General features: G+C 25.0%; 4 protein-coding genes across 4 annotated transcripts in view; 2 read left to right on the forward strand and 2 right to left on the reverse strand.

The window, feature by feature from the left end:
• LOC122714235 overlaps window positions 1-1,831 on the reverse strand; it is a 45,912-nt gene extending 44,081 nt beyond the window's left edge. Inside the window, exon 1 of the mRNA XM_043935416.1 lies at window positions 1,198-1,831. The gene's annotated coding sequence lies outside the window, so the exon portion shown is untranslated. The remainder of the gene's footprint in view (window positions 1-1,197) is intronic.
• A 1,849-nt stretch (window positions 1,832-3,680) lies between these two features.
• On the forward strand, window positions 3,681-6,855 carry LOC122714233 (proline-, glutamic acid- and leucine-rich protein 1-like). The gene is made up of 8 exons (XM_043935413.1): window positions 3,681-3,947; window positions 4,079-4,477; window positions 4,566-4,912; window positions 4,991-5,170; window positions 5,243-5,507; window positions 5,592-5,792; window positions 5,864-6,156; window positions 6,263-6,855. The coding sequence occupies exons 1-8, from the start codon at window positions 3,846-3,848 to the stop codon at window positions 6,807-6,809; spliced, it is 2,334 nt and encodes a 777-aa protein (XP_043791348.1). The 5' UTR covers window positions 3,681-3,845; the 3' UTR covers window positions 6,810-6,855.
• On the reverse strand, window positions 6,828-9,827 carry LOC122714236 (esterase E4-like). Its single transcript, XM_043935418.1, has 7 exons — window positions 9,573-9,827; window positions 8,789-9,074; window positions 8,498-8,683; window positions 8,143-8,422; window positions 7,596-8,071; window positions 7,215-7,491; window positions 6,828-7,140 (listed from the first exon to the last, which is right to left on the reverse strand). The coding sequence occupies exons 1-7, from the start codon at window positions 9,825-9,827 to the stop codon at window positions 6,939-6,941; spliced, it is 1,962 nt and encodes a 653-aa protein (XP_043791353.1). The 3' UTR covers window positions 6,828-6,938.
• Window positions 9,828-10,156: 329 nt separating this feature from the next.
• Window positions 10,157-11,884, forward strand: LOC122714244 (60S ribosomal protein L8). The gene is made up of 5 exons (XM_043935435.1): window positions 10,157-10,171; window positions 10,438-10,585; window positions 10,823-10,964; window positions 11,097-11,410; window positions 11,606-11,884. The coding sequence occupies exons 2-5, from the start codon at window positions 10,448-10,450 to the stop codon at window positions 11,783-11,785; spliced, it is 774 nt and encodes a 257-aa protein (XP_043791370.1). The 5' UTR covers window positions 10,157-10,171; window positions 10,438-10,447; the 3' UTR covers window positions 11,786-11,884.
• The last annotated feature ends 233 nt before the right edge of the window (window positions 11,885-12,117 follow it).

Below are 12,117 nucleotides of genomic sequence, written 5' to 3' on the forward strand. Positions count from 1 at the left end.
GAAAGTAGTGCACCACTCAGTGAAAGTCAAATCTACCATTTTTGACTCTTTGAATTATACGAAACGGAAGTTTAATATAATTTAAAAAAAAAAAAAAATGGCATCGAAATGACGAACAGAATATTGATGATAGTTGAAAAATCTTTTTGATTTCCTTATTTATCGTGCAAATGAATAACATGATTTGCACTTTTTACGTGTACATTATTTCAAATTGAAGAAGATGCATTATTACGCCATATTTAGATATTAATGCATTAGAAATTGCTATACTGACTATACTGACCGCGAGAACTTATAAAGTGACTAAATCAGATGTTAGTATATAGTTAAGATCATATTTGTAATAATCACATCTAAGATATTACATAATACAGAATATTAAAGAAATAAATAACGCGTTAGCTACGCGACCATTAACTTATACTAGATGATTTTAAAAATAGGTGATCAAACTTTGTCTCGTATTCTATTCCTTCTAATTTTAGAATAATTTGTTTCTAATTTTGAAATTGTGAACTATAAATATCGTTATCGATATATAAATATCGATAACATTAACTGCTGTCGATAAGTTTTCGTATATTTTCTTATCTATGCTATATTTATTTACTATTATTCTGCAAATATTTTGTGTTTTAAATTGTATTTTAAAGTAATTAATTATATTAAAAATTCAGTTTGTGTGCTCAATGTTATGAAACAAATAGTCAATGAAAATTATTATCATTCTAATGATAAACAATCTTTTTCACAAGTTGAATATTTTCCCGCGTTTAAAGTTACACGCGTATTAAAATTAATCTGGCACGAGACGATATGCAAGAACTGGTTTACATCCGGTGGTACTCCATTTGCTTATCCTTAAACGATAAAGTTATATGATACTCATATATGCAGTCTATTCTAAAACGGATTATCTTTGACTTTCACTCCCGTATCATGGATAAGAGCAACTATCTTTTTTACGGTTAGTTTCCTTACGAATTACGTTCGAAAAGATGCTACTATTATAAATTAATATATTTATGAAAATTAATATTTCTCGTAGAATCCACGTTTCCACTTTAAAATAATGAAAATCAATAAACACAAAGAGAAGAAATAGAAAGAGAAAAAAAAGAAAAACGAAAGTAAAGCAAAACAACGAAAGAAAAGGCAAAAGACAGGAATCGCGGGCAAAGCAAAAGCACGTACCTGAACAAGTCGCTTCACGTCGCTGCGATCGCGATTGTCGGACCCCACGGCTATGTTAGGTCCCCACATTCCACCTGTCAGAAGGTGGGTCTGCTCTCTCACGGACCGTAAAGGAAGCAAAGAAACCACTAACGGTGGAAAATAAATCGCGATTCGATAGTTTTCTTTTCTAACTATCGCGAAATCACTTTCGAAAACTAATCGTTTTCAATATGGCTGTATGCACAGATCCCATTCCGCTATTCACTATATTACTTACATAGTTCTTTAATGTCCATTTTCCTTTAACGATTCGCGCCGCATTCCTGATTGGATCATTGAAAATTCCAGAAAGAAATCTCGTTGAAACTAATTTCAACAATGTTGATTACCGAAAAATATTTTCACGTTTTTCACGGATGTATTCATCAAATGTATTTGATCCTGCGTACTAAGAAGCACGCGTGGGTCTGGAATGTAAATGTAGTGAACGAAGTTATCGAAAAATCGAAGAAAACAAGCGGAAACTACTTTTCACGATCACTACACGCACGATCGATAATGTAATACTATCCATATAATCTTTATGGAACGACTGATCCTACGGGATATCTCTCAAAACAAAAGTCCAAACAAATTGTTGCCCGAGCAACGTTCTCCACAACATAACTGGACACCGGTAGGTAGGGGAACTGATTCGAAGAGGAACGACTGCTAGAATCGAGTCTCGAAGGCGAGAGGAAGGATGCTAGTATAGGAGAGGGAGGCAGGGCAAAATCAGGAGGGGGAAAACTTCTGTCCTGATCAGGCAGGATGACCGGTAGGCGTTAGGGCTCAACACAATCCGCGCCTGTATATCCTACAAGCGTCTCTATATGTACGTGAATATAATTGAAATATCCTTGTTTTCTTTCAACTCTTTTTTTCATTTGTACCGTCTTACTTGTGACTCCATTTTTGTTTTCTAAACTAATATTTCTTCATTATCGCGAATTAATTTAATTAAAAAACATTTATTTTTTTGAAACATAAAGAAATTGAATTGATTTTTCTATTATATATTAATTGATTATTTTTATTTTTTTTTTCTAATTTATAATTTATGTTTAATTTTATTTATGTTTAATTTCTTTCGATATCTTTTAACGATACGAATCACTTTAATTAATTAAAAAAAAACAAAAATATATTTGTAATAAATATGCTAATATGTAATAAATATTTATTATGTTGTTTAATTACATATGTACATCTATATTTATAATCATTGTATAATTTGTCTTAAAATTTCCGATTATAAAAATCACAGTTTTAAATATTTTAATCTTGTGTTATATGTCATTTGTTGAAAATTATGAATCGAATCGTTATTTTGTATAACGAAGTATAACTAATAAATAATATATAAGAAATCAAAGTAATGAGGATACAAATAAGTAATACATATGAGTAACGGTATGATGACACAGACTCATAAACGATCCAATACTTTTCCGCGCTATTCTATTTAACATTTTATATAAAATATTAACTTAGTTTCTCTAATATCATAAAATTACCATTTTTATTTATTTCTTAGTTATTTTTAATACTTTATAAAATTTGTATGATTTGGAAAAATTAGAAAAATTCATAATTACATTATATATTTGAAACAAAATGTAATGATTTAAGAAATTTTTTTTTTATTTATATAATTATTATTTTTTTTATCTAAATATATGTATTATGAGATACATACATATGTATTATTTATTATATATATATGTAATATGAGATAATTAAAATATATATTTTACATGTATATATACATTTAAACATTTATTTTATTGAAACAAAAAATAAACTTTCGAACATTACGATTGACAAAAAAAAGCATCAAATAATTCGCGATCTATGAGAGAAAAAGAAATATTTAAATTATCATTGCTGAGTACACTGCAAAATTACATAATAATTCCTTTTACGATTGAGGCCAATCGCATTGCGTAAAAGAATCTCAGTATGGTGTTTACTGCTTTCAAATTATTCCTAAGCGCGCGATTTATGCAAATATATATAAATATATAAATTGAAATTAAAAGAAAAATTTAAAATAAATTATTTCAATAATAACATTTAATATTTATATCATAAAATATCAAGTTCTTCTTCATTTCTTTAAGAAAAAATGATTAAATTATACAATTAATTTTCATATTTTATGAAAAAGAATTCCATTATACTATAAAAATAGTATAGTATATACATATAACAATCAAAAATATCTCTAATATTAAATTTAATTTTTGAATTTATAAAATATTAATATGTATTTTTGCTTTATATTATAATTAAAATATAAATTAAATATTTTTATAATTAATTGCATATATTTATATTTATTTTTAAATTGTAAATTTTTTTATCATATTATTTATTATATTTTTTTCTAAAATGAAATTTCTATTTTCTTTTTAGTAATTTATTATTAATAGTAATATTATATTAAAATGAGTGTGATATATGATATTTATTTAATTTCTTTGTATAATTATTTGTGAATAATATTTCATATTTAAATCATAAATCATATTCAAATTATTTCAAAATTTAAGAAAACTAACCTCATCTATGAAATCATAAAAAGCACGTGGACTATTAGAAGTAGAAATAAGATAGCAACAATTATGGATTTAATTAATTTTTTTGATCATAATTCAAAAGAGTATAATGAATTTTTACAATATTTAATAAATTTTAGTGGAGATATACCATTTAATATAGAAGAGGTAAAATTAATTATTTGAAAATAACCTCTTACATATATAAAAGAAATATGCATATAAGATAAATATTTTAATATAAACATATATATTTTTTTTTAATATCGAATATATATATATATTTTTTTTATTCCTAGATTGATAAAATACAAAATATTATCATATCCACTATAAATACTTATTTAAATCAATCACAATCTCGATATAATGGTTTATTAATTTTGGACAAAATTTTATCACAATGTTCAAAAGATATTTTTTCAAAATATTGCATATTATGGATATCAAAAAGTATGCAAGTATTAGAAAGCATTCATAGTACTTTACAAGAATTATCTATTTCTTGTAAAGTTCTTGGCTCTTTAATAATCCAATCAAAAAATATTCCTGAAATACAAAAACAAGTATCCACACAAATTGTGAAACAATTTATTAATACAATTAATAACTTGAATTCAGAGAAAAAGTGTGGTCCAATATATTATTTAATTGCTGTATTATTACATCAATACCCTGAAGTTTGTGAACGTTTTCAGGTAATCAATTTTCTTTATTATAATATATTGTATTGTATATATTTTGTAAATGTGTTTGTTCATATATATTTTTATATTTTGTATTTAGATATCTATAAAAAAGATTATATTATTACAAATTGATTCTTCCCAAAAAAATTTAGTTAATGCAAGTGCAAGATGTTATGCTCTCTTAGCAAAAGCAACAGAACGTTCATTTAAATCTTCAGTTTCAAAATCAAATTACACTTGTTGGACATATAACCAAGCACTTATTTGTAATAGTTTACATGTAATAATGGATAAATTATTCTCTAATTTAATAGAATTAGAAAATGTAAATATCTCGGATAAATTAGATTTGCCCAATATATCTGAGGAAAATATTATTCAATTTTATTTTAAACAAAAACAAAGATTTTTAAATTTGTGTTCTTACTTATCATATATGTTGTGGTAAGAAAATAATTTACAAATTATTTGAATATAATATTATAAAAAACAAAAGTGTTTAAATAATTTATATTTTTACAGTGGATTGGGCACAAAAAATTCAGTATTACCACATGAGATTTTAAAAGTTTTATGTAGAGGTTTAGCAATACAACCATCAAATATAAAAAATCAAAATTCTGTTAAAGAACAAATTTTATATTTAATTTTACCAGAATTACATATTGCATTATTCAATGTTTTAGATTCATTAATAAATGGGTAAGAATATGATAATTTTTATATATTATACTATTTAAATTAAAGTGAAATTTATAAGATTAAAATATTTAGATTTAAGGAACAATTAATACCATTTGGTTTAACAATATTACAATTATTTCTTCAAACATTGCAATGGACTGAAAATGTTTTAGTAAATCAAATAACAATTAGTGGAAACAAACCATTTAGAAATGTAAGGATATCTGTTTATAAATGTCTTAATTCTTGGTTAATGAATACTAATTCATTATCAGGTATAGAAACTATTGCAGATGAATATCTTCTTTCTATATTAAAAGATATAGTACCAGAAAAAGATCGTATTTTATTAACTGTAAGTTTAGACATTTAAAAAAAATTTATTTTGTTTTTTTTTTATAATACAATTGCTTATTATATTATAATGTTATTGTTATAGATTCAAAAGACACAAAATTTGTCAAAAAGAGCTTTAAAACGTTTGCGAGATAGTCAATATGAGAAAGGAATATATTTAAATAATGGAATTGCTTCTGATAAAGAACATTATCTACATATAGATACATGTAAAATCGCTCTTGATATATTGCAAAATATATTTTTCAGTAGCGGAACTTTTTTAAAACAAACATTCTTTAAAGTAAGAATTTTTATTTTAAATTTTATTATAAAGTTTAACATTGAATATAATCATTTCTATCTTTTTTTCAGACAGTACAAAGTATTGTAATATCTTTATTATATGACTGTTATTTGAGCAATACTGAACAAAAATTTTACAAAGAATATCCTGATTGTCGTCTCTTATTGCTTAGAGTTTTAAGAGCTTCACAAATGAATCCACATTCTTTAATGCCTTTACCTACGCAATATTCTTTAGAAATATTTGAAATGGCATTAAATGATAATAATTTATATATCATTCAAGAAGCTAAAATAGCATTGGCAGAACTTGAGAAAATCATACATCCTTATGCTCCACCTATCCAGCTAACTCAAGTAGAGTAAGTATATATAAAAATCTGTATATTTATATAAAAACATTTTTTATAAAAACAATTGTTGCATGCAAAATTTTATCGATATCGCTATAATACTACTTTTTTTTAGAATAATACAAAAGGAATTTGTTTCTGATGATCAAATTGTGCAAGAACATAATGTAATAATAGAAGATGGAACTTCTTCTAACATTGAAACTGTACTAAATAAAAGTATAGAACCGTCATCAAATAAAAGATTAAAAATCACAAATTCTAATAAAAGTGAAACAATAAGCAACATTCAAAATAAAATAGATGTTGTACAAACAAATCAAGATCCTTTAGAAGAACGAGATGATACAGTGGAAAAACAAATGACAATCACAATACAAAACGAAAATATTATAGAAAATGAACAAGTTGTACAAATTTGCAAAAAATCAGCAAATGAAACTTCAGTGTCAAATGTAATTAATATAGGAACTTCAGATTCAATATCCTCATTGAACATTATGAAACAAACTGACAATAGAAACCATGAAAGTATGGATACAACAGAAAACATTAATCCTAGTCCAGAAAATAGTACATCTGAAGTAAATCAAATAAATTCAGAATTAGAAAAAGGAGAAGAAGAAATATTACAATTGTTTCAGGATATACCAAAAAATTAATATTTTAAAACAAAAATATATGTATTATTATTATATATATTTCATCGCATTCTTAATATCAAATATAGATATAATATTATTCCATTTTGTAATAAAATTTTTTTTCTGAATCATTTATGTACTTTCTTGCTAAAATGTTATTGAAGTATATTTTTTAATTTTAATTAAATTATTGATATTCATATTTTTTGTCTCGTTTTTTACATAATTTTGAACAGTATTCTTTACTTTTTGAGTATTGTCCACAATATTCACAGTATTTTTTAAAAAATTACATGAAGTAGATTGTAATCGTTTCGCAAGACCCGTCCACATACCTATTTCACAGTATCTAAAATAATTGGTTAGGAATATAAAATATTTGTTTAAATTTGTTATAATTTACTTAATCTCTATTTTAATTACCTGAATTGTTCCATTATGCGAGGTGTTGAAGTAATACTAATGAATGGATTGATTTCATCGGAAAACTTTGGAAATATGTTTGGAAATAAAGTATCATTTTGAGATAAAAACGTTATATTAGGTTTTCCACTTTTAGCAAATTCAGCAATTAAATTTGTGAAAATATTTTCTACGCGTTCATTTTCTTCATTTAATTCTTCGATACAATGCGATGGTTCACCGGAAATAGTATTTTCCTTGAAAATGTATCCAAGATCATCGCCGTGACTTATTATAGCTATGAATATAATAAAAAAATATAAAATATAAAAAAAAAAATATCCATAAAATGCATTATAATATATTTAATATATATAAAAATACAATGATTTATTTGTATACCATTTGAAGCATGTTTTGCTTTTACTATAGGTAATCCTGATAAAAAAGTTTTACCACAGTTTCGTGTTTCTTTATGATCAAAACTATACAAAAACGATTCGGATTTTTTAGCCCAATGATTTGCCGTAAGAAAAGCTGGAACATTATATAGAGAATCTCCCATAGCCTCCGCTATTTTCGCAATATGAGCAGAATTATTTCTAGTATTAAAAATATTAAAATATTTATTAAAAGATTCAGGTGTAAAACGGGATATATTTCCAAAATTTGAAACAGTGTTTTGTAAGGTTGGTATAAGATGCTCGTTCACAAAGTTTGGAACAGTACGTAATTTATTTTCAATTTCAGTTTTGTAATCTCCAAAAATTGCTCCTCCTACTTCATTATTCATAACACCAATCAATAATGGTACGGATGGAAAATCTCCGATTTTTAAAGTATTTTCCGGTGTGTTCGTGATAAAATTAGGAAGAAATCTTTAAAAAAATAATATTTCAATCATAATAAACCGAACTCAGAATTACAAAATTTGAAAAATATGAAATACCTTCCATCATCATTTCCTTCGATTACAGGACCAGGGCCTAGTAAAGTTGACAAACTAGATATGAAACCTTGAATTGCAGAGCGTACAGTTTCTAAGTTAGAATCAACTTGTATCAATTTATCAACTGGTATTTGTTGAAGGCAACGAATCATTTCAACTGTATTGTTCGTAGGACATCCGTTATTCGAAGCGATATATTGTGCGGTGGACGCAGGATTTTTGTCAAATGCAAAATGAGATAAAATTGAACCTGACATAGCGATCAATCCGCTAAAAGTATCTAAAAAAATTAATACAAATTTTTTTAAAGTATGGAACATTTAGATATCAGAATTTTGCACATGATATGATATACTTTTTGATAATTTGGATAATGCAAGCATAAAAGCAGCACTAGCTCCTGTACCATGACCAAATGCTATAATTTTTTTCGGATTTCCACCAAAATATTCAATATGATTTTTCACCCATTTAACCGCCAACATCATATCGAATATACCATTATTACCTGGTAATTCCTTTGTGCCGAGACTTAAAAATCCTGAATGAATAATACAATGAATATTTTTTTATATAAATATCATAAATATAATATTATATTTATAAATATATATATATATATAAATTCACATAAATTTTTAATTACCAAGTGAACCCAATCTATATTGAATAGATACAACTACTAATTTTTTTTTAATTAGGTTTCTCATATCATACTGACAAGCAGAACCTCTTCTAAAACCACCCCCATGAATCCAAATTAATACCGGATAGCCATCACCGGAATCTGGGAGCATAGGTGTAAATACGTTCAAAAAAAGACAATCTTCGCTTCCCTCGATTTTTTGGCCGTTAATATTATTAGGTTGTGGACAAGGAGATCCCCATTGTGTAGCATTAATATCACCTTTCAAATATAAAGGTCTAGGTCTCTAAAAATTAATATTTTTTTTATTTATTTCATTCATTAAAAACTAGCAATAAAATTAGAAAAATTGTTTTTAAAAATCAGTATTAATTTAAATAGATTGTGTTATTGTTACACATGCAAAATAAGATACATGTATTTATTAAATTGTAATCGTTATGACAGGATGTATGAATTGATAAATAATAGAGTTGATAAATTGATTCATTTCTACATTTTGAATGATGATAAAATATATCATTATAACATTGTTTTTTAAATTCAGATTGATTTATTAAGATAATTTTAAAAAATTTATTCGATATAAACTCCTTGTTATAAAGTTTTCATTTTTAATATGTTTAAATTATTTTTAAACATGTTAAAAATATTTTTTTTTTATTTAAATCATATAAAATAATATTTTTTTTATTTATAAAAAGAATGAGTAGAATAATTAGAATTAATTATTATACATAATTCATTTTTAATAAAATCATTTGTAAATAAAAATTTGGCTTACTTGAAATCGATAACGACCTACTGGAGGAAGTCCAAATCGAATACCACGAAATACATAAAATCCTTTATTTGGATCTCGGATACCATAAATACGTGCTTGTCTTTCATTTCGCGTCACATAAACAACTGGATCATCTACAGGAGGTGGTGCAGCTGTTCTACCACCAACAATTCTTTTTTGTCTTTTTAAATTATATGACGTAACTGTCGTTAATACATAAAATAAAAAAATTACAATTATCACACGTCTATACATGTTGAATGTTTGTATTATACTGATAATTATATTCATTTCCTTGACTGATCTTATAATTGATAACTCTTACAAGAGATGATATTTTATTTTATATAATAGAGGTATATATATTTATATAAGTATATATATTTATATTACAAAAGTATTTATTATTACAAAATTAAAAATTAAAAATTTTTATGTTTAATAATTTAATTTGTAAATCAAATATCTTTTTTTATAAAATATATATCATTTCAAATCAAATCAAAATTTTAGCGGGCAAACAATGCAACCAATATAAACTTTGTATAGGTCGTTCAATTTCCGGTTGAATCTTTCTCTATTTGATGTTGACTTACTTGGTATGTAACCTGTGATTACCTTAGATACAAAATCGTTTTAAATTCGTAAAAATAAAATGCATCTATAACAGAATAATTATTTTTTAAGCGTATTTATTAATTTTTTAAATATTCCTATAAATATTTTAGTTTTTAAAAAAAAATTTAAATTTTGTTTGTATCTTTAAAGGTTATGTTAGTATAAGAAATAACAGATAGTATCACGTTTTGTATTTGTATATTGTAAAAATAAAATAATTTAGTATTTCATGTAATTTTGTAAATAGATTTTGAATCATGGGTCGAGTAATTCGTGCTCAACGTAAAGGAGCTGGATCTGTCTTCAGATCTCATACAAAAAGAAGAAAGGGAGCACCTAAACTTCGCTCTTTGGATTTTTCTGAAAGACATGGATACATCAAAGGTGTTGTCAAGGTTTGTTTAGTTTTATAATTTTTAATTAATATTTTGTTTTATTTCATTTCAATTTAATTTTATTTCTAATTATTATTATTATATTTATGATGAATCTTAATATACCTATTTCTGAGTGAAAATGTGAAGAAATATTAATAGAGGCTCTTTCTGAAACAATTATATACTTTATAAAACCATATAATACCACACTTGTAATTTTTGTTTGTTTAAACAAATTATATCTTTATCTTATAGGATATTATTCATGATCCTGGCCGTGGTGCACCATTAGCCGTTGTTCATTTCAGAGATCCATACAAGTTTAAAACTCGTAAAGAATTATTTATTGCTCCAGAAGGAATGTACACTGGACAATTCCTTTATTGTGGAAAAAAAGGTAAATAAATTTTATTTAAAATAATAAATTAAAATATATTAAATTGTTTTCATAAAAAAGATATAATTATAAATGATATAGATATAAAATCTAAATTATATAGATCAATAAAAAGAATATTTTATGTTATAGCTAATCTTCAAATTGGAAATGTGATGCCTGTTGGTCAAATGCCTGAAGGTACTATTGTTTGTAATTTGGAAGAAAAAACTGGTGATAGAGGTCGATTGGCAAGAGCATCAGGAAATTATGCTACAGTTATAGCTCACAATCCAGATACAAAAAAAACCAGAGTAAAACTGCCTTCTGGTGCTAAAAAAGTTATACCTTCTAACAATAGAGCAATGGTGGGTATTGTTGCTGGTGGTGGACGTATTGATAAACCAATTCTTAAAGCTGGTCGTGCATATCACAAATACAAGGCTAAGAGGAATTGTTGGCCGAAGGTATATAAGTATTTAATAATATAAACAAAATTTATATTTTATTATAATATAAATATTTATCAATGATGTTTATAGACATTTGAAACCTGAATAATATTTTGTTGAAAATTTTTAACTGAGGATAAAATTTAATATATATATATATATATATAATCATTATTGGAAATTTGAAATGATATAATTTCCTATTCACAGGTTCGTGGTGTTGCTATGAATCCTGTTGAGCATCCACACGGTGGTGGTAATCATCAACATATTGGTAAAGCATCTACAGTTAAACGTGGAACTAGCGCTGGTCGTAAGATTGGTCTTATTGCTGCACGTCGTACAGGAAGAATCCGAGGTGGAAAAACCGATACTAAGAAAGACGATTAGACAAAATATTGATTAAATTCTGAATCTTGTACAATAAAACATTTAAAAAAAATTTATTTGTAAATATTATTTATTTTAATATTATTTATCTTAATATTATTTATCTTATTATTCATTTTACATCATTAAAAGATTAATTTTCTAAAATTATGAAATAGTAATTTTATGATTTTATGTTTTTAGTGTTTTTAATAGTAAGATCTGAATTTAGCTTAAGTATTTGATCTGAAATTCGTATATAAGTAATGTGTCAATATGTCGAGCACGGATACCAACAGACAGTAAATTGAAAAAGTAATGCAACGTGTTCATAGATTTCATTACAATATCAT

This window comes from Apis laboriosa, unplaced genomic scaffold (genome assembly GCF_014066325.1).
Source record: "Apis laboriosa isolate Shangri-la unplaced genomic scaffold, ASM1406632v1 scaffold28_cov147, whole genome shotgun sequence".
Classification (NCBI taxonomy): domain Eukaryota; kingdom Metazoa; phylum Arthropoda; class Insecta; order Hymenoptera; family Apidae; genus Apis; species Apis laboriosa.